The sequence below is a fragment of the Callithrix jacchus genome, chromosome 22, assembly GCF_049354715.1.
Source record: "Callithrix jacchus isolate 240 chromosome 22, calJac240_pri, whole genome shotgun sequence".
Taxonomy (NCBI): domain Eukaryota; kingdom Metazoa; phylum Chordata; class Mammalia; order Primates; family Cebidae; genus Callithrix; species Callithrix jacchus.
The window spans coordinates 13,185,086-13,205,880 of NC_133523.1; the positions used below are offsets into that span (position 1 = coordinate 13,185,086).

General features: G+C 54.4%; 2 protein-coding genes across 14 annotated transcripts in view; one reads left to right on the forward strand and one right to left on the reverse strand.

Annotated features, from left to right (window-relative positions):
• Positions 1-6,418, forward strand: part of ADGRE5 (adhesion G protein-coupled receptor E5) — a 30,455-nt gene extending 24,037 nt beyond the window's left edge. For all 8 annotated transcript variants that reach the window (XM_078360787.1, XM_078360790.1, XM_078360792.1 and 5 more), the window contains 9 exons: positions 924-1,165; positions 2,088-2,267; positions 3,821-4,012; positions 4,343-4,569; positions 4,711-4,777; positions 4,870-4,961; positions 5,058-5,226; positions 5,625-5,726; positions 5,806-6,418. In XM_078360787.1, the coding sequence (XP_078216913.1) occupies positions 924-1,165; positions 2,088-2,267; positions 3,821-4,012; positions 4,343-4,569; positions 4,711-4,777; positions 4,870-4,961; positions 5,058-5,226; positions 5,625-5,726; positions 5,806-5,835 (1,301 nt within the window). In that variant the 3' untranslated portion in view covers positions 5,836-6,418. The remainder of the gene's footprint in view (positions 1-923; positions 1,166-2,087; positions 2,268-3,820; positions 4,013-4,342; positions 4,570-4,710; positions 4,778-4,869; positions 4,962-5,057; positions 5,227-5,624; positions 5,727-5,805) is intronic.
• A 93-nt stretch (positions 6,419-6,511) lies between these two features.
• On the reverse strand, positions 6,512-17,470 carry DDX39A (DExD-box helicase 39A). Of its 6 annotated transcripts, none has more exons than XM_035284965.3 (11): positions 17,401-17,470; positions 11,043-11,251; positions 10,593-10,720; positions 9,186-9,278; positions 8,651-8,834; positions 7,892-8,010; positions 7,423-7,554; positions 7,237-7,346; positions 7,003-7,147; positions 6,740-6,887; positions 6,512-6,654 (listed from the first exon to the last, which is right to left on the reverse strand). In XM_035284965.3, the coding sequence occupies exons 2-11, from the start codon at positions 11,248-11,250 to the stop codon at positions 6,638-6,640; spliced, it is 1,284 nt and encodes a 427-aa protein (XP_035140856.1). In that variant the 5' UTR covers position 11,251; positions 17,401-17,470; the 3' UTR covers positions 6,512-6,637. The 6 variants fall into 6 exon arrangements, with proteins under 6 accessions (XP_035140856.1, XP_035140854.1, XP_078216921.1 ...); XM_035284963.2 differs by having other exon boundaries at positions 11,043-11,254; XM_078360795.1 differs by having other exon boundaries at positions 17,341-17,470.
• Between the last annotated feature and the right edge of the window lie 3,325 nt (positions 17,471-20,795).

Below are 20,795 nucleotides of genomic sequence, written 5' to 3' on the forward strand. Positions count from 1 at the left end.
GTAATCCCAGCTACCCAGGAGGCTGAGGCAGGAGAATTGCCTGAACCCAGGAGGCGGAGGTTGCAGTGAGCCGAGATCGGGCCATTGCACTCCAGACTGGGTAACAAGAGCAAAACTCTGTCTCAAAAAAAATAATAATAATAAAAATAAAAAGCCAGGCACAGTGGCTCATGCCTGTAATCCCAGCACTTTGGGAGGCCAAGACAGGTGGATCACCTGAGGTCAGGGGTTTGAGACCAGCCTGACCAACATGGTGAAACCCTGTCTCTACTAAAAATATAAAAATTAGCTGGGTACAGTAGCAGGTGCCTATAGTCCCAACTACTCAGGAGGCTGAGGCAGGAGAATCGCTTGAACCCGGGAGGTGGAGGTTGCGGTGGTCCGAGATCGTGCCATGTGCACTCCAGCCTGGGTGACAAGAGGGAGACTGTCTCAAAAAAAAAAAAAAAAAAAGGCCCGGTTCAAAGGCGAGGTAACTTACACCTGTAATCCCAGCACTTTGGAAGGCTGAGGCAGGCAGATCATCTGAGATCAGGAATTCGAGACCAGCCTGGCCAACATGGTGAAGCCCTGTCTTTACTTAAAATGTAAAAATTAGCCAGGTGTGGTGGCACATGCCTGTAATCCCAGCTATTCGGGAGGCTAAGGCAGGAGAATTGCCTGAACTTGGGAGTGGAGGTTGCAATGAGCTGAGATCGTGCCACTGCACTCCAGCCTGGGCGAAAGAGCAAAACTCCATCACACACACACACACACACACACACACACACACACACAGGAACAACTGGAAACTGACCCATTGGGAGGGACTGCTGGCATCATGGTGGTGGATTGGCTGAGCCTGGGTTGGGCCATCTTGGGAGGGAGGATAGAGCATGGGAGGAGGATGGCATGAGTGGGCAGCGAGCTTGTCTGTTCCCCAGGCTCCGCCATGGTGGGAATCCTCTCCATCCGGAACATGACGACATTGCTGGCCAGCGCTTCCTTGGACCTGGATTCCAAGAAGAAAGCCGAGCTAGAAGAGATATACGAAAGCAGTGTCCGTGGCGTTCAACTCACATGCCTCTCAGCCGTCAACTCCGTCTTTCTGAGTCACAACAACACCAAGGAACTCAGCTCCCCCATCCTTTTCGCCTTCTCCCACCTTGAGTCCTCTGGAGCCAAGGTCTCTGCTCACTCTGCTCTTTCCTCAAAGAGAACCCAGGGCCTTTGCACGTGCTGGGCCTCTGCCTGAGAGGCTCTTCCCCCATGTGTTTCTGACCCCATTTGGGCCTTTCCTAACCTCATTACTTTACTTACTTACTTTATTTTATTTTGAGACAGAGTTTCGCTCTTGTTGCCCAGGCTGGAGTGCAATGGTGCGATCTCAGCTCATTACAACCTCCGCCTCCTGAGTAGCTGGGATTACAGGCATGCGCCACCAGGCCCGGCTAATTTTTGTATTTTTAGTAGAGACGAGGTTTCTCCATGTTAGTCAGGCTGGTCTTGAACTCCCGACCTCAGGTGATCCGCCTGCCTTGGCCACTTGGGATTATAGGTGTGAGCAACTGCACCTGGCCTATTTTATTTTATTTCATTTATTTATTTTTAGTATTTTTATTTTTTGAGTTGGGGTCTTAGTCTGTTGCTACACTTGGAGTGCAATGGCACAGTCTCAGCTCACTGCAACCTCTGCCTCCCGGGTTCAGGCGATTCTCCAGCCTCAGCCTCCCAAGTAGCTGGGACTATAGGCACGCGCCACCACACCCAGCTAATTTTTGTATTTTTAGTAGAGATGGGGTTTCACCATACTGGCCAGGATGGTCTTGATCTCTTGACCTTATGATCCTCCCGCTTTGGCCTTCCAAAGTGTTGGGATTACAGGCATGAGCCACCGTGCCCAGCCATCTCTCTCACTCTTATGTCAACCTCACAAGGGTAGGTGCTTGTGTCTGCCCTGTTCACTGCTGTGTCTCCAAACCTGTTACATTCAGTAGGTGCTCGGTAAATGCTCATTAATGAAAAACAGCCCTCTTTTGCTCAGCCAAGCCCAGGACCTAACAGTGAGCTCCAGGCCAACCTCTCTGACCACCCCCATCTGCCCACAGGACGTGACACCCGGGCCACGGCAGGAGCTGATCTGTGCTTTCTGGAAGAGTGACAGCAACAGGGGAGGGCACTGGGCCACTGAGGGCTGCCAGGTGCTGGGCAGCAAGAATGGCAGCACCACCTGCCGATGCAACCACCTGAGCAGCTTTGCCATCCTCATGGCTCATTACGATGTGGAGGTGAGCAGCTAGGGCCATCTTCAAGCACCCACAGGTAACAAGGTCCAGCTGCAACCAGACAGGCAACCAGTTCTCCATGGAGCCCCACCGGTTGCTCAGATACATCTGCAGGGTTGTACAGCCCAGGTGTCCCCATGTCACTCCTCTTGCAGCCTCTTCCCTTGGCCTCTTCTCTGCGACCCTGAAACTATACATTGGGTGCAGCCAGTGGCTCCTTTGCCTATCCATCCTATACCAGTGGTGAGATGTCACTAAAAGCTTCCTGTGTAGAGCATTCCAAGGGAGCACCACTTTCTTTTATTTTTTTTGAGACAGAGTCTCACTCTGTCGCCCAGGCTGGAGTGTAGTGAAGGGATCTTAACTCACTGCAAGCCCCACCTCCTGGGTTCAAGTCATTCTCCCGATTCAGCCTCTGAAGTCTGGGAGGCATTACAGGTCTCTGCTGGGATTACAGGCCTGCCACCACCATGCCTGGATAAGTTTTGTATTTTTTTTTTTTCTTTGAAAACGTTTTCTAAGGTTTTGTATTTTTAGTAGAGACCGGGTTTCACCATGTTGTCCAGGCTAGTCTCGAACTCCTGACCTCAGGTGATCTGCCCACCTTGGCCTCCCAAAGTGCTGGGATTACAGGTGTGAGCCACCCAGCCCAGCCTATTTTTTTGAGACAGTCTTGCTCTATCACCCAGGCTGGAGTGCAGTGATGTGATCTTGGCTCACTGCAACCTCTGCCTCCCAGGTTCAAAAAGTTATCCTGCCTCGGCCAGGCGCGGTGGCTCAAGCCTGTAATCCTAGCACTTTGGGAGGCCGAGGCGGGTGGATCACAAGGTCAAGAGATCGAGACCTTCCTGGTCTCGATGGTGAAACCCCGTCTCCACTACAAATGCCAAAAAAAAAAAAATTAGCTGGGCATGGTGGCGTGTGCCTGTAATCTCAGCTACTCAGAAGGCTGAGGCAGGAGAATTGCCTGAACCCAGGAGGCAGAGGTTTCGGTGAGCCGAGATCGCGCCATTGCACTCCAGCCTGGGTAACAAGAGCGAAACTCCGTGTCAAAAAAACAAACAAAATTATCCTGCCTCAGCCTCCGGAGTAGCTGGGATTACAGGCGCACACCACCACGCCTGCTCATTTTAGTATTTTTAGTAGAGATGGGGTTTCAACATGTTGGGCAGGCTGGTCTCAAACTCCTGACCTCAGGTGAGATCCACCTCACCCCTCAAAGTGCTGGGATTACAGGTGTGAGCCACTACTCCCAGCCTGGAGCACCTCTGTTTGTGACTTCAGTAGAATCCATAATTAAGCTGGGCCTTGTCAAAAACTGTATTAACCAGGCAGAGAAGGGGGGCGCCTGTGGTCCAGGCCAAAGGTCCAGCAAGCACAAAAATGTGAAATCCCTAGACTCACCTACCAGCTGCTAAGTGTGGCTAGATGTAGTAGGGACAAGGGAGGAGGTCAGAGAGGCGGGCCTGTCAGAGTGTGGGGGAAAAAGTGGCCAAAAAGAGGCCGGGAAGGCCTCAGGCCCTGAAGGAACCCTGAGCACCCAGTGCTGCTCCTAGGACTGGAAGCTGACCCTGATCACCAGGGTGGGACTGGCGCTGTCACTCTTCTGCCTGCTGCTGTGCATCCTTACCTTCCTGCTGGTGCGGCCCATCCAGGGCTCGCGCACCACCATACACCTGCACCTCTGCATCTGCCTCTTCGTGGGCTCCACCATCTTCCTGGCCGGCATCGAGAACGAAGGCGGCCAGGTGAGGTCCCGTCCCGCTCCCACCTGAGCTCTGGGTCAGGGAGGCCTGGGAGGGGGTTGGTCGGGGAGGCGGGCCCTGGAGGCTTGGGGTTCCGCCCCTGCCCGTGACCTGGCCCCGCCCACCTGGGGGGTCGGGTTGTCTTTTTAAATGGCTCTGTCTTTGAAGCCGCCTGGCCCTGCCCTGAGTCCCAGCTGGCTTCTGTGAGCGTTGTTGGGGGTGGGCCCTGAGAACCTGGCGCTACCCCAGACCCGCCCACTCCCCCGTCGGCTCTGGCCCCATATGCCCCGCCCCTCGCTGACATCGCCCCGCCTCTCCGTCCTCGCCCGGCAGGTGGGGCTGCGTTGCCGCCTGGTGGCCGGGCTCCTGCACTACTGCTTCCTGGCCGCCTTCTGCTGGATGAGCCTCGAAGGCCTGGAGCTCTACTTTCTTGTGGTGCGGGTGTTCCAGGGCCAGGGCCTGAGTACGCGCTGGCTCTGCCTGATCGGCTACGGTGTGCCCCTGCTCATCGTGGGCGTCTCGGCTGCAGTCTACAGCAAGGGCTACGGCCGCCCTAGATAGTGAGTGCAGTGAGGCGGGGCAGGGGAGGGCGGGGTGCCAGGCCCGGGGCTCACAGGCAGTGTCACATACCATGCCCCACTGCCCTGGGTTCTGCTCCTGGCTTCCTGGGGCACTGATGGAACCCCTCCCTTCCGTCCCAGCTGCTGGTTGGACTTTGAGCAGGGCTTCCTCTGGAGCTTCCTGGGGCCTGTGGCATTCATCATTTTGGTAAGTACCCACTCCCCCTTCAAGGGCCAAGGGCCCAGGCCTGGCTGAACCATCTCTCCCACCCTCTAACCCACAATCTGCTCCCTGCCCAGTGCAATGCTGTCATCTTTGTGACCACTGTCTGGAAGCTCACTCAGAAGTTTTCTGAAATCAATCCAGACATGAAGAAATTAAAGCAGGCGAGGTAAGGAGGGGCTGGGAGGACCTGGAGGCGGGGCCAGGACGAGGGACGTGAAGCTGGAGGCGAGGTGGGGGCCCACACTGTAACCCCTCCCCACAGGGTGCTGACCATCACGGCCATCGCGCAGCTCTTCCTGTTGGGCTGCACCTGGGTGTTTGGCCTGTTCATCTTTGACAGTCGGAGCTTGGTGCTTACCTATGTGTTCACCATCCTCAACTGCCTGCAGGGTGCCTTCCTCTACGTGCTGCACTGCCTGCTCAACAAGAAGGTGGGGGCCCGGGCACGGTGGCGCATGCCTGTCATCCTCCCATCTACTTGGGAGGCCGAGGGGGGAGGACTCCTTGAGCCCAGAAGTTCAAGACCAGCCTGGGCAACATAACCAGACCTCATCTTTACAAAAAATTCAAAGATAGACAGGTGCAGTGGTGTATACCAGTAACTTCAGCTTCTCAGAAGGCTGGGACAGGAGGATCACATGGAACCAGCAGTTCCAGGTTGCAGTGAGCTATGATGGCACCACTGCACTCCAGCCTGGGTGACGGGGAGACCCAATCTCAAAAAAAAAACCCACAAAAACACCAATGTGGGGCTGAGGGCAGAGCATGGGAGGGGCCTGCAGGGTCCCAGGGCCTGCTCCTGGCCTGATCGGGTGTCCTGGGCCAGCAGGTTCGGGAGGAGTACCGGAAGTGGGCCTGCCTAGTTGCTGGGGGGAGCAAGTACTCAGAATTCACCTCCAGTACGTCTGGCACCGGCCACAATCAGACACGGGTAAGGGGCTGCGCCTTAGGCGGGTGTGTGGGCAGGAAGATACCAGAGCTGGCTTGGGCCTCACCGGGCTCCTCTCCAGGCCCTCAGGGCATCAGAGTCTGGCATGTGAGGATGCACCGCTCTGGATGGGCCAGCAGCTCCTGTGGCCGAAGCAGCTTTGCACATGAAGACCATCCGTCCTCCCTCCATTCGCCACTCTGCTCCCTCCACCCTCCCTCCTTGAGTCCACATGTGCCACCAGGAGGGAGTGGCAGCTATAGTCTGGCAACAAAGCCCAGGACTCCCAGTGGGGTGGAGTAAGAGCCGCTGGTCCTGCTGCTGGCTGCCTCTCTCCCCCACCTTATGACTCAGGGTGGGGACAGGCTGGCCCGGGGCTTCGGCCTGTTGCCCTGGCACATGTGGCCAGCACTCGGGACAGACTGAGGGCTCTTGTCCCGGCCTAGCCTTTTCCTCTCATGTCTGCTGCAGACTAGGCGCTGGGGCTCAGCTTCCCTCTTAAGCTAAGACTGATGTCAGAGGCCCCACAGCAGGGCCCCTTGGGCCCACTGCCTGAGGCTCACGGTACAGAGGCCTGCCCTCCCTGGCCAGGCTGGAGGTTCTCACTGTTGTGAAGGTTGTGGATGTTGTATAATGTGTTTTTATGTTTAAACCTTTCAATGTTGACACTTAAAATTAAATACATTCATACAGAAGATGGCCTTGACTGCTGGTGGTGACTTAGAGGCCAGGCCCAGGGTGTCTGTGAAAGGCCGAGGCGACCAAGAAACATGGTGTGGGAACCAGGCTTCCATAATACAAGTTTATTCTTACACAATCTATAGCTTTTGAACAGGGGCGTCTGGAAAGAGGAGGTGGAGCTGCATGTGGGAGGCTCCAGGTTGGCGGCTCTGGACTGGCAGGGCACGTGGTGGTTACCGGCTCTGCTCAACTGTAAGACACAGAGGATGCAGTGAGCCAAAGGGCCCAGGGAGGGACCCTCTGCCCTAGACCCCCACCCTGCCCAAGGTACTTACTGTATGTGGAGATGTCAATTTCCTCTGGAAGCTCTGCCACATTAACTTCAAACCGGTCCTGGACGTCATTGAGGATTTTAGCATCATTCTCGTCAGACACAAAAGTGATGGCTAGGCCTTTGGTGCCAAAGCGACCCGCCCGGGCCACCTGTAGGCAGAGGATCAGGGTCAGGCCACAGATGCCTCCTCAGGACTTGAGGAAAAGCAGGGCTGGGGCCCCACCCCACAGCCAGAGGAGAGCAACGCGCCTGTGAGGCCCTCACCCGGTGCAGGTAGGTGTCCGAGTCCTCGGGCATGTCATAGTTAAAGACAATGTTGACTCGCTCAATGTCCATCCCTCGGCCAAACAGATTGGTGGCCACCAGGATCCGCCGCTGGAAATCCTTGAACTGCTGATATCGTGACAGGCTGGGATGCAGGAGAAACAAGTGGAGGCCGTCAGACACTGGGCTCCTGGGTGGCACTCCCTGCAGCCTTGGCGGGCAGCTGGCACTCACCGCTCCTCCTGGGCCATGCCCCGGTGGATGGCGATGGCCGGGAAGTTCTGCTCCACAAGGAGCTGGGCCAGGGCCATGCAGCGCTGCACTGACTTCACGAAGATGATCACCTGGGGAAGAAGGGGCGGTCAGGGCCACACAGTCTCTGCGGCCCAGAGCCCCAGGACGAAGTGATGGAAGCGTCACCTGGTTAAACTCCAGCACGTCCAGGAGGTCGAAGAGCTTCCGGTTCTTCTCGCTGTCTTTGAGTTTGACGTAGTACTGCTGCAGTCCGTGCAGCGTGAGCTTGGTCTCATCATCCACAAACACCTCCATGGGCTGTGTGGGAAGGGAGGTGGGAGGGGCGGGCAGGGATCACCTCTGGGCATCTCACTTGCCCAGAACTTTCCAGTGGGCGACTCCTCTGTGCGACGCTTCCCAGAGGGCCTGCTGCACCGGACCTCAGTAAACATTGCTCTACCAAAAGCTGGACGTAAGCTCTGGTCTGGCTCAGGTGTGGACCAAGCTTGATTCCTAGTTTGACAAGACCGAGGGGAGGGAAGGAGGCTCCGCCGGCTCCCAGCATCCCAGCATCCTCTGTGCCGTGTGGGCGTCCTGGGGCCCCAGGCTCCATGACCCTGGGGAGGGCCGAAGCTGCCATTCTCGCCCTACTCACATCCTGCATGAACTTCCTGCACACAGGCCGGATGTCCTTGCTCAGGGTGGCGCTGAACATCATGCACTGCTTCTCATGTGGCGTCAGGCGGAAGATCTCCTGCACGTCCCGCCGCATGTCTGAGTGGGGAGGGCAAGACGTGGGTGGGCATGAGCATCTGCCAGGCAGGACCCCCACCCCAGACCAGACCCAGACCCCTCCCAACCTGTGCCAGGGAGCCAGTGGCACTGCGACGAGGGCAGAGTGAGCCAAGGGAGGGGCCAGTCCTGGTGCCTGAGGGGCTGGGGATGGCCAATAAACGCAGGCGCGGGAGGAGCTGCAATCCACTTACACGCTGGCGCGGAGCAGCGGTGCCCGTGCGCCTCGAGCCAGGCTTCAGGGAGGGGAGCCTGAGGCAGAGACAGCCGCTGGGGTGAGAGCTGCAGCTGCCTCCCAGGACACAAGCCCATCTCCCACCAGCCCTGTTGGGTCTGAGGCAGGTGGGGCCTAGAACCAACCCAACAGGTAGCTGAAGCCTCAGAGGTACAGGTGTGTGCCTTTACATCCAGGCAGGGACAGGGGTTTGTTTGGGCCCTGTGGTCCCATTCAGCTCAAGCTCAGAAACAGGATATCCCTCTGCCAGTGGCAGAGCTTTCCCTAAGATCACGCATGGGAGCCCCACATGCTGACCACCCACATGACCCACTCGAGCCTTCTGCCTGCTACGGGCCCGCCTAGCCGCTGACTCTCCAGCAGGCGCTGTGAGGGCAGAGGACTCACCCAGCTGCTCCAGCATTTTGTCGCACTCGTCCAGCACAAAGTGCTTCACATTCTTCAGACTGAAGCTTCTGTTCCGCACAAGCGCCAGGATGCGGCCCGGGGTCCCCACCACAACATGGGGACAGCTCTTCTTCAACACTTCTTCATCCTTCTTGATGGAGAGGCCCCCAAAGAACACAGACACCTACAGGGATGAGGAGGAAGTTGCTCCAAGGCCCCGACCTGCACGGCCCCAGCGGCCCCTGAGGGCACCCAATACCTAGTCCCAGCACCTGTAAACAGGCAGTCTCGGGGGGACCAGGGCAGGCCTGAGAGCCTCCCAGGGCTCCACTCAAAGGCAGCCCCAGGCTGGGACCGGCGCAGGCTCCTGGGAGCCATGCATAATTCATCAGGCTTTTAAGGAGCAAAAACCACCGCAAACCTCAAAGGCCGCTACCCCTGCCAAGCTTGGTAAATGCTGGTTGGGCCAGAGCCGAGGCTAACAAAGCTGCAGAGACCAAGAAGCGCCTAGCCTAGTCCAGCCCGAGGGGCTCACCTTGACGCTGGGCATGTACTTGGAGAAGCGCTCATATTCCTTGCTGATCTGAAAGGCCAGCTCCCTTGTGTGGCACATGACCAGGACCATCACCTGGGGCATAGCAGGAAAGAGGGCCTTCAGGCAGTGTCCTTTTCTTGTTTTGAGACAGAGTTTCGCTATTGTTGCCCAAGCTGGAGTGCAATGGTGTCATCGTGGCTCACTGCAACCTCGGCCTCCCATTTTTGAGCGATTCTCCTGTTAGGCAGTATCCTAACCCCTTTCCCACCAGAGTCCACCCCACCAGTCCCCGATACACTGTACCCCACATCATAGGCCATTTGAAGGCACAGTCCAAACGTCTCCCCCCACCACAGCCCTTCCTCAACTCTCACTCCCTACATCCTCCCACAGCTACTGAAACCCCAGCCTCCCAACACCAGGACCCGCAATGAGGAACAGAAAATGGCCTGCATAATGGTTAGATCTGGCCTGCCCAGTGGATGTGGGACCGATTCTCTAAGGACTTCCTGGGCCTTCCTGCCTATGCCACCAGGCACTGGACCACACCACAGCCTCCCACAGCACCTTCATCCTTCAGGATATACTGAGATAACGGGGGCACGTGGGCCAATACAAAGCCCAACGATGTGCACCTGGCATGACTCAGGAGTGAGACTCCAGAATTCACTCGAGTTTTTCCCCCAAGATGGTGGCATACAACAAGACAATGGTCGAAGACAGCCAGGGCATCACAGCAAGGACAGGTGACAGCTGTATTTGGGGCAACCTTAACTTCATAAACACTCTCTAGGTAAGTGGCACAGCAAAACAACAGCCACGTCTCTGGGGCAAGGAGCAAACTGTGGGCGCTTTCCAGTTATTTTGGCCTATTATCAATTTCTGATTTTTGCTATAACTTAGCACTCTTTTAAGAGTCTCACTCTATTGCCTAGGCTAGAGTGCAGTGGCACGATCCGGGCTTACCGCGACCTCCACCTTCCAGGTTCAAATGATTCCCCTGCCTCAGCCTCCCAAGTATCTGGGATTATGGGCACCCACCACCACACGCAGCTAATTTTTGTATTTTTAGTAGAGATGAGGTTTCACCATGTTGGTCAGGCTGGTCTCAAACTCCTGACCTGGTGATCCACCCACCTCAGCCCTGCAAAGTGCTGAGATTACAGGTGTGAGCCACTATGCCCAGCCACTCTTACTATTTTTTGAGATGGAGTCTCCCTGTGTCTCCCAGGCTGGAATGCAGTGGTAAGATCATAGCACACGCAGCCTCAACTTCCTGGGCTCAAGCAATCCCACAGCCTCGGCCTCCCAAAACGCTGGGGAAACAGGTATGAGCCACCACATCCAGCCTATTCTACTACGGCCACCACAGGCAGGGTGGGCCTGGGAAGGGAGGAGGCCACCCACCTGTCCGTTGACGGGCTCGATCTGTTGCAGAGTGGCTAGCACGAAGACTGCCGTCTTGCCCATCCCAGACTTGGCCTGGCACAGGACGTCCATGCCCAGGATGGCCTGGGGAATGCACTCGTGCTGGACTGCAGGAGAAGGACAGCATGAGGAACTAGAACTTGGATGTGCCCTCGTGGAGGCTCCTCACCAGGTGGCTGGGGTCCCACAGAAGAGGCCAAGTCCGGACCCAGCCATAGACACCTGCAGGGTTAGGGTATCCGCCTGGTCAAAGCAGAGCGCCCTGCTGCTGAGGGCAGCCATAGGACCCGCAGGCAAAACTGATCCTAGGGGCAGGAAGGCCCCTCCCTCACCCACAGCACACCCGATGCAGCACTGCTCTGGGTGGGCAGGGCCAGTCTTGTCTTGGTGAAAGGACCTGGGCAAGAGGATCACACCCGGAAGGCATACCCTCAGATGGATGCTCAAAGCCACAGTCCACGATGGCCCGCAGGAGCTCTGGCTTCAGCAGAAAGTCCCGGAAGCCAGAGCTGTGGATGGAAACATAGGATCCCTTGATGTCTTTTTTAGGGGGAGCTGGTGTGCTCTCTTGAGGAGCCTGGGGCTCTTCCTCTTCGTCGTAATCCAAAAGCTCGTTTTCCACATCCTGTTCTGCCATGCTGCTGAGGACAGAGAGAGGCAGGGCCCCGTGAGTGAGCACAGAAGGGCAATAAAGCTTCATCAAAACGGAATTCTCTGCCGCCTCCTTCCACAGAGCCCATCAGCTCCACCTAGGCTGCACCTCACAGCTTTGCTCGCTGTCTCCACCTCCCCACCCCCGAGCCACTCCCGAGCCACCCCATCTCTCTCCCGTGCCCAGCTGGCCACGCCCACATGTCAACCTTCAAGAGCTTCTCATGATTCCCAGAGTTAAAATCCCAACTCTCACTACAGGCCAGGCAATCCCCTTGGTCTGACCCCTGCCCACCTCATCCCACCCTACCCCTAGCCTTTTTCGGCTGCTCAGACCCCTGGAGCCCCTGCCCCAAACCTTTGAACCCCACTGTCACCACCAGGAATGCTCTGCCCCTAGTCTCTGCACGAATACCTCCTTGACATGTAAGCCTCAGTTCCTATGAACCTCCTCAGACTACTGAGCCCAAAGAAGCCCCCTCTCCATCACTCACCAAGGAACCCGCTGGGCCTGCATGGTACAGGAGCCCAAAGACCCTAAGGGTGGGGCTGCAGGATGCTGGCACGACTGTTTTTGAGAGAGCAAGCGGTGTCTGCCCAGCCGGGTTCTCCCGCTCTCTGTGGTCTGCACAGGGGGATAATTAAGTGCTCTCATGAAAGGCCTCCCATTGGGCCCAGGCCAATAAAAATAAAGCTGAGATGGAAAATGGAATTAATACAAAGTCTGCTCACCTCTTTGCTTTATGAATCTAATGCATACCAAGTGCCTGCTGGGTGCAAGGAACTCAAACATGAGGACAACTGTCTTTTGTCCTCCTCCTCTACCCCAGACTCTTAGTCAGGTGGGTACAGCAGAAGGGCTACAGCTGCTACACTTCTTCCTGAGGCTGGATGCTGAGGATCCTGAGCCATTTCTGGCCCACTGTCACTCATTCCCAGCTCAGAAACAGCAATTCCATTCTCTCAATAGCTGTTTTCTCTCTCTCAGCCTCCCTGTCCATCAGGCAGTGAATCCCAAGTTCTCACCTATGTTACCCTGCTGGCCCCAAGCTGCTATCACCTGTTTGTTATTATTAGTTTTTTTTAAATTAGAACAGCTATACGGACCAGGCCATAGAATAGCTTGACAGGTGGCTCACACCTGTAATCCCAGCACTTTGAGAGGCCTGAAGTCAGGAATTCCAGACCAGCCTGACCAACTTGGTGAAACCCTGTCTCTACTAAAAACACAAAAATGTAGCCAGGTGTAGGTTGCATGCCCCTGTAATCCTAGCTACTCGGGAGGCTGAGGCAGGAGAAGTGCTTGAACCCAGGAGGCGGAGGTTGCAGTGAACTTAGATCACACTACTTCACTCCAGCCTGGGCAAGAGAGACTCCATCTCAAAAAAAATGTGCCGGGCGCGGTGGCTTACACCTGTAATCCTAGCACTTTAGGAGGCTGAGGTGGGTGGATCACCTGAAGTCAGGAGTTCAAGACCAGCCTGGCCATCATGGTGAAACCCCTTCTTTTAAAAAAAAGAAAAAAGCTTTAAGGAGATATTTACATGCTATACAACTCATTGCTTAAGGCAGACAATACAGTGTTTTTTTTTTTAATTATTATTATTTTATTTTAAAAATTGAAACGAAAAACAAAAAACTTTTTCTTTTAAAAGATGAGGTTTCTCTGGGAGTGGTGGCTCATGCCTGTAATCCCAGCACTTTGGGAGGCTGAGGCGAGTGGATCATGAGGTCAAGAGATCGAGACCATCCTGGTCAACATGGTGAAACCCCGTCTCTACTAAAAATACAAAAAATTAGCTGGGCACAGTGGTGCGTGCCTGTAATCCCAGCTACTCAGGAGACTGAGGCAGGAGAATTCCCTGAACCCAGGAGGCGGAGGCTGCCAAGATTGTGCCATTGCACTCCAGCCTGGGTAACAAGAGCGAAACTCCGTCTCAAAAAAAAAAAAAAAGATGAGGTTTCACCATGTTGGTCAGGATGGTCTTGAACTCCCGATCTCAGGTGATCTGCCTGCCTTGGCCTCCAAAGTGCTTGGATTACAGGCATGAGCCACCACGCCCGGCCATTGTTTCTCTCTTTTTTTTTTTAGACGGAGTCTCGTTCTGTTGCCCAGACTGGAGTGCAATAGAGCAATCTCAGCTCACTGCAACCTCCGCCTCCTGGAGTTAAGCAACTGTGCTGCCTCAGCCTCCTGAGTAGCTGGGATTACAGGTGGCTGATGGGGTGGTGGGGGGCGGTTTCCATCATGTTGGTAAGGCTGGTCTTGAACTCCTGACCTTGTGATCTGCCTGCCTTGGCCTCCCAAAGTGCTGGAATTACAAGCATGAGCCACCGTGCCTGGCGAATTCAGTGGTTTTCAGTGTAGTCACAGACATGTGCAACCACTACCACTTGTGCAATTTTAGAACACTTCCTCACCTTGAAATTAAAGCTCCTGTACCATTTACCCACCAGCCCCTAAACACCAGACCCTGGCAACCACTCATCTGCTTTCTGTTTCTGTGGATTTGCCTGTGTGGGAATCCTATGGTTTGTGACTTTTTGTCTGGCTTCTTTCACTTAGCAAACTGTTTTGGAGGTTCATCCCCGCTCTAGCACATCATCGGTACTCCATTCCTTTCTTTTTTTTCCCTTTGAGACAAGGTCTTGCGCTACTGCCCAGGCTGGAATGCAGTGACCCAATCAAAGCTCACCTCAACCTCTGCCTTCTGGGCTCAAGCGATCCTCCCACCTCAGCCTCCCTGGTAGAAGCAGCTACAGGTGTAAGCCACTCATGCCTGGCTAATTTTTGTAACTGTTGTAGAGACTGGGTTTCACCATGTTGCCCAGGCTGATCTCGAACTTCTGGGCTCAGGCGATCCGCCCACCTTGGCCTTCCAACGTGCTGAGACTACACGTGTGGGCCACCATACCATGCCCAGCCTCATTTCTTTCTATGGTCACTTAATTTTCCATGTGACGAATATACTCCATTTTGCTTAACCACTGTCAGCTGGATATGTAGGTGCCATCATCTCTTGCCTGAATAAAGCCATCAGCCTCCTCCCTGCTCTCCCTGTTGCCACCCCCCAGCCCCTTGCCAGAACAGCCAGACAGATCCTATCCAATTAAGTCACGGCTGGGCACGGTGACTCACACTGTAATCCCAGCACTTTGGGAGGCTGAGGCGGGCGGATCACCTAAGGTCAGGAGTTTGGGACCAGACTGACCAACATGGTGAAACCCCGTCTACTAAAAATACAAAAAATTCCAGGTGTGGCGGCGGACACCTGCAATCCCAACTACTGGGGAGGCTGAGGCAGGAGAATGGCTCGAACCTAGAGGTAGAGATTGCACCACTGCACTCCAGCCTGTGCAACAGTGTGAGACAGAAAAAAAACAAAAACAGGCCAGGAGTGGTGGCTCACACCTGTAATCCCAGCACTTTGGGAGGCCGAGGCAGGCGGATCATGAGGTCAGGAGATCAAGACCATCCTGGCTAACACGGTGAAACCCCGTCTCTACCAAAAATATGAAAAATTAGCCAGATGCAGTAGTGGGCGCCTATAATCCAAACTACTTGGGAGGCTGAGGCAGAGAATCGCTTGAACCCGGGCGGCATAGGTTGCAGTGAGCCGAGATTGTGCCACTGCACTCCAGCATGACAACAGAATGAGACTCTGTCTCAAAAAGGAAAGAAAAGAAAAAACCCTAAGGGCACATCACTATGCAGCTCAAAACTTTTCATGGGTTCCCACCATGCTCAAAAAAAAAAAAAACTCGAGAGTCCCCACAAACCCAGCCTACCAGGCCCCTCCTGACCCAGCTCCTGTATACTCAGACCTCATCTCCCCCATTGCCCCTCACTCGCCAGCCTTGCTGCTGTCTCTCAAACACACCTCAGCACCTGTGCCCTTGCTGTTCCTGCTGTCTGGAAGGGTCACAAATCCCCGACTTCTTTTGGGCCTCCTTTGCTCCGAAAGGACGACATTTCCTTGCAGCCCCAACTAGAAAAGCACCGCTTCCAGTCAGCCCTGCCCTGTGTCTACAACAGCAGATAAGCGCTCTAGCAACGGCTGAGTAAATGGAACTAGAATAAAGGCGTTAAGGCAGAGTTGAGCATCTCTCTTCATCTGACCCTTCAAACAGGCAATCTGAAGGGGCCACTTCCCAGACAGCAGGGAAAAGAACAGGACCCAAGAAAGGTCAGTCCAAAAAGCACCAGAGCCTTTTGGGGTATGGAGAGTAGGACTAGCCGGCTGAAGTCAGGGCAGAAGACAAAGCTGAGGAGCTGGTCGGGCACAGGGCTTGGGTACTTTTTATTTTCTTATTCAGAGACAGGGTCTCGCTCTGTCACCCAGGCTGGAGTGTAGGGGTGCGATCATAGCTCACTGGAACCTCAACATCCCAGGCCCAGGTAAGTCTCCCACCTCAGTCTCCTGTGTAGCTGGGACTAGAGGTGCACACCACATGCTTAATTTTTCTATCTGTAGTAGAAACATAGTTTCATCATGCTTCCCAGGCTGCTCATGAACTCCTGGACTCACGCAATCCTCCGGCCTCTGCCTCTCAAAGTGCTGGGATTACAGGCATCAGCAACCCACCACACCCCGCCAGAGCATGTGTACTTAATTTGTTAAGCAATGGGGAATTACTAATTAAGCCAGAGTTGAGTGACTCATCAGGATCTGCCCAAGAGTACTGTAATTTACTCCACTGATAAAGTGGGAGGTTAAGACCAGCAGCAGGGAAAACTCCTCACCAAATGAAAGAGAAGTAACCAGATAGGAGAGCGAGGTAGGGAAGGAAAGGGTGGGACACGCCACAAGACAGGACCATCCCCTGAGCAATCCATGGGTAAAGAAGAGCCACAGTCTACGATGGGCTCTAAATCTAGGTGGCCAAGATATGGTGTATTTCAAGGAAATACACTGGGCATGGTGGCACACTCCTATAACCCCAGCACTTTGCGAGGCCAGGGTGGGAGGATGGCTTGAGCCCAGGAGTTTGAGACCAACCTGGACAGTAAGTCTAGACCCCGTCTATACAAAAACAATGTTTTAAAAAAGTTAGCCGGGTGTGGTGGCACGGGCCTGTAGTCCCAGCTTCTTGGGAGGCTGTGCCAGGAGGATCGCTTGAGACAGGAGGTCGAGGCTGCCCGTGATGGCGCCATGGCATTCCAGCCTGGGTGACAGAGAAAGAACCTTTCTCAAGAAAAAGAAATTTAAAAAAAGAAACTGGGGCTGGGCGTGGTGACTCACGCCTATAATCCCAGCGCTTTGAGGTGAGGCGGTTGGAACACTTGAGGTCAGGAATTCGAGACCAGCCTGGCCAGAGCAAGGCTGTCTCAGGAAAAAAAAAAAAAAAAGAGAAAAATTGGGACAAATTAAGTTTGTTAAAATACAAAATTTTCGAGAAAGCGGGATGGACAGGATCTAAAGCTCAAAACAGATTAGACCAGGAAAGGATGTGGAGGGGTTTTCCCCGCCTAAGTGGGTGGCCGTGACCGCGGAGGCGCCAGGAGCGGATTAACTTGAAATGTGACAGCAAGGAACTGACAATCCAGACACGCCACGTGTACCCATTTACCCTTAAGTGTCCCCAGACAGGCTGGCTTTCCACCCCGGAGTTTATTCCCTACTGGGGACTCCTACTTCCAAAAGAAAATCTTATTTGTCCTAAATCTCAGCATCTCGAATCCCGTAAAAATAGAATTAAGAAGAAGGAAAACTGGGAAAGGGGGAAGTCCCTCGGACCCAAAGAAACCCCTGACATCTGGAAGCTCAGACTTCTCCCACCAGGCCCCAGACCCCGGCGTCTCCCCCTCGTCCCTCTCCAAACAGCCCCAGGCCGCCGCGCGGTCTATTCGGAAGGAGTGGCAGACTTTAAGTAGAGTTCTGAGCGGAGGGGACCATGACAGCCTCTCCCGGAAGCGGGCCCCGAAACTTGAGCACCAACGGTCGGCCCCAGACCCTGCACATGCGCTCCGGTGCCCAACGGCCACTACACAGCGCCAGACACCCAACCGCCCCGACCCCCTCGTCTCGCGACCCCTTCTCCTCTTCTCCTTAGCTCCCAACGTCTCCCTTCGTACTCCCGTTCTTAGGCGAGACGTCTCCACACCGCGGCCCCGCGCCCGGGATCCGCCGCTCACCTGACTTCCCGTTCTTCGCGTGCTGCTAGGAGCGCCTTCCGACTTCGGTTATCCGCGGGCGCTCACGCACGAGCTGCCGCGCTTCCTGCCTCTTGCGTCAGACTACAGCTCTGCTCACTGGGCCGCTGCCTTTTCACTCAAGAGAGACCGAAGCGGTGATTGGGTCCTGTGGAAGGGACCGGGAGATTATTGGTGGAGAGGGAAAGAAAGAGGGCATGCCTTACGCCTCCCGTTCATTGGTCAATCTAAAAGTAGGCGCGCCCCAGTGAGCCGACCGAGACGAGCGCCGACTGCGCGCGGTCTGGTGATCTGGGTGTGGCGCTCTATGGGTGCCGCCATGTTTACTGAAGACCAGATTGCCCCAGGGCGTGTGCCCCACCCTCTCAAAGCGCGGCTTTTGCGCTAGCAACCGAAACCGCAACTGTTGGAGTTGCTTTCAATGTGCGGCCTGGTGATCCTCCTTTGTGAAAGCTCTGAAAAGAACAGGGAGTGGCCGGGCGCAGTGGCTCACGCCTATAATCCCAGCACTTGGGAGGCCGAGGCGGGTGGATCCCGAGGTCAAGAGATCGAGACCATCCTGGCCAACATGGTGAAACCCCGTCTCTACTAAAAATACAAAAAATTAGCTGGGCATTAGTGGCGCGCCTGTAGTCCCAGCTACTCTGGAGGCTGGGGCAGGAGAATTGCTTGAACCCAGGAGGCGGAGGTTGCGGTGAGCCAAGATAGTGCCATTGCACTCCAGTCTGGGTAACAACAGCGAAACTCCGTCTCAAAACAACAACAACAACAACAACAAACAGGGAGCTTGGAATGACTCAAGTGGAGAGGACATTTTGTACTATTTTCCTATTGCCACAGGATGCTTTGTCTCCTTCAATTTCACATAAGTAGAGTTGTCTTTTGTGTCTGACTTTTGCTCAACAATTTTTTTTTGTTTTGAGACGGAGTCTCGCCCTGTCGCCCAGGCTGGAGTGCAGTGGCACAATCTCAGCTCACCGCAACCTCCGCCTCCCAGGTTCAAGTGATTCTCCTGCCTCAGCCTCCTAAGTAGCTGGGACTAGAAGCGCTCGCCACCACGCCTGGCTAATTTTCATATTTTTAGTAGAGACGAGATTTCGCCATGTTGGCCAGAGTGGTCTTGAACTCCTGGCCTCATGTGCTCCGCCCACTTCAACCTCCCAAAGTGCTGGGATTACGTGATCCACCATGCCTGGCCTCAACAAAGTGTTGTGGGTTTTTTTTTGTTTAAGACGGAGTCTCACTCTGTCCTCCAGGCTGGAGTGCAATGGCACGATCTCAGCTCACTGTAACCTCTACCTCCCGGGTTCAAGCAATTCTCCTGCCTCAGCCTCCTGAGTACCTGGGACTACAGGCTCCTGCCACCACACCCTGCTAATTTTCATATTTTTAGTAGAGACAGGGTTTCACCACGTTGGCCAGGCTGGTCTCCAACTCCTGACCTTGTGATCCGCCCGCCTCGGCCTCCCAAAGTGCTGGGATTACAGGCATGAGCCACTGCGCCCAGCCCAACAAAGTGGTTTTGAGAGTTGCCTGTGTTGTGGGGATATCAACAGCTCATTCTTTGTATTGCTGAGTAATATTCCATTGTGTGGCCATACTGCAATGTGGCCAATACAGTTTCACCCATCTGTTCTTGGCCAATTGTTTGTGTCCGGTCTTTGGCCACTGTTAATAAAGCTTGTACTGTACAAGTATTTTAGGGAAGATAAATTTTCATTTTTCAAATACCTAGGAGTAGCATGGTAGACCATAGGCCACCTGAAAGGTGAGGTGGAACAGGTCATTCCTGACAGATTTCCCTTCCTTCCTCCTTCCCTTCCCTCCCCTCCCCTCCCCTCCCCTTCCCTTCCCTTCCTTCCCTCCCTCCTTCCCTCCTTCCCTCCTTCCCTCCTTCCTTCCTTCCCTCCCTCCCTCCTTTCCTTCCTTCCCTCCATCCCTCCCTCCCTCCCTCCCTCCTTCCCTCCTTCCTTCCTTCCCTCCCTCCTCCTTCCCTCCTTCCCTCCTTCCTTCCTTCCTTCCCTCCCTCCCTCCCAGCTAATTTTTAAAAAGTTTGTAAAGATGGGGTTTTGCAGGCTGGGCGTGGTGGCTCCCACCTGTAATCCCAGCACTTTTTGGGGCTGAGGTGGGTGGATTGCCTGAGGTCAGGAGTTTGAGACTGGCCTCGCCAACATGGTGAAACTATCTCTACTAAAAATACAAAATTTAGCCAGGCATGGTGGTGGGCACCTGTAATCCCAGCTACTGAGGAGGCTGAGGCAGGAGAATCACTTGAACCCGGGAGGTAGAGGTTGTAGTGAGCTGAGATCATGCCACTGCAGACCAGCCTGGGCAACAGAGCCAGACTCTGTCTCAAAAAAAAAAAAAAGACCAGGTGCAGTGGTTTACATCTGTAATCCCAGCACTGTGGGAGGCCAAGGCAGGCAGATCACCAGGTCAGGAGATAAGACCATCCTGGCTAACACGGTGTTATTTTGTATTTAAAAACACAAAAAATTAGCTGGGTGTGGTGGCACACACCTGTAGTCCCAGCTACTCAGGAGGCTGAGGCAGGAGAATCACTGGAACCTGGGAGGCCGAGGCTGCAGTGAGTACAGACCTTGCAACTGCACTCCAGCCTGAACAACAAGAGTGAAACTCCATCTCAAAAAAAAAAAGGACAAGGGTGGACTGAGCCATACTGGTGCCTGAGGCAAAAAGGGGAAATCAAGAATCCTGTCTTCATTTGGATTTGTTGCATTAATTTTGATTTTTTTTTTTTTTTGAGATGGGAGTTTCGCTGTTGTTACCCAGACTGGAGTGCAATGGCTCAATCTCGGCTCACCGCAACCTCCGCTTTCTGGGTTCGAGCAATTTTCCTGCCTCAGCCTCCCGAGTAGCTGGGACTACAGGCACACACCACCATGCCCAGCTAATTTTTGTATTTTAAGTAGAGACAGGGTTTCACCTTGTTGACCGGGATGGTTTCGATCTCTTGACCTCGTGATCCACCCACCTCGGCCTCCCAAAGTGCTGGGATTACAGGCGTGAGCCACCACGCCCGGCCTCCTAATTTTGATTTTTAAAAAACTATTGGTGGTGGCTCCTGCCTGTAATCCTAGCACTTTGGGAGGCTGAGGTGAACGGATCACTTGAGGTCAGGAGTTCTAAACCAGTCTGGCCAACATGGTAGAACCTCGACTCTACTAAAAATACAAAAAATTAGCCAGGCATGGTGATGGACACCTGTAATCCCAGCTACTTGGGAGGCTGAGTCAGGAGAATTGCTTGAACCTGGACGCAGAGGCTGCATTCAGCCGAGATTGCACCATTGCACTCTAGCCTGGGAAACAAAGCGAGACTCCATCTCAAAAAACAAACAAACAAACAAATCCTGT

Excerpts from the sequence above, each read along its gene's own strand:
- DDX39A (XM_035284965.3), bottom strand. The coding sequence starts at position 11,250 with ATGGCAGAACAGGATGTGGAAAACGAGCTTTTGGATTACGACGAAGAG. Across the intron at positions 8,835-9,185 it reads AGTACATGCCCAGCGTCAAG|GTGTCTGTGTTCTTTGGGGG; the intron begins GTGAGCCCCTCG and ends TCATCCCTGTAG. Across the intron at positions 7,148-7,236 it reads GGCATGGCCCAGGAGGAGCG|CCTGTCACGATATCAGCAGT; the intron begins GTGAGTGCCAGC and ends CCTGCATCCCAG.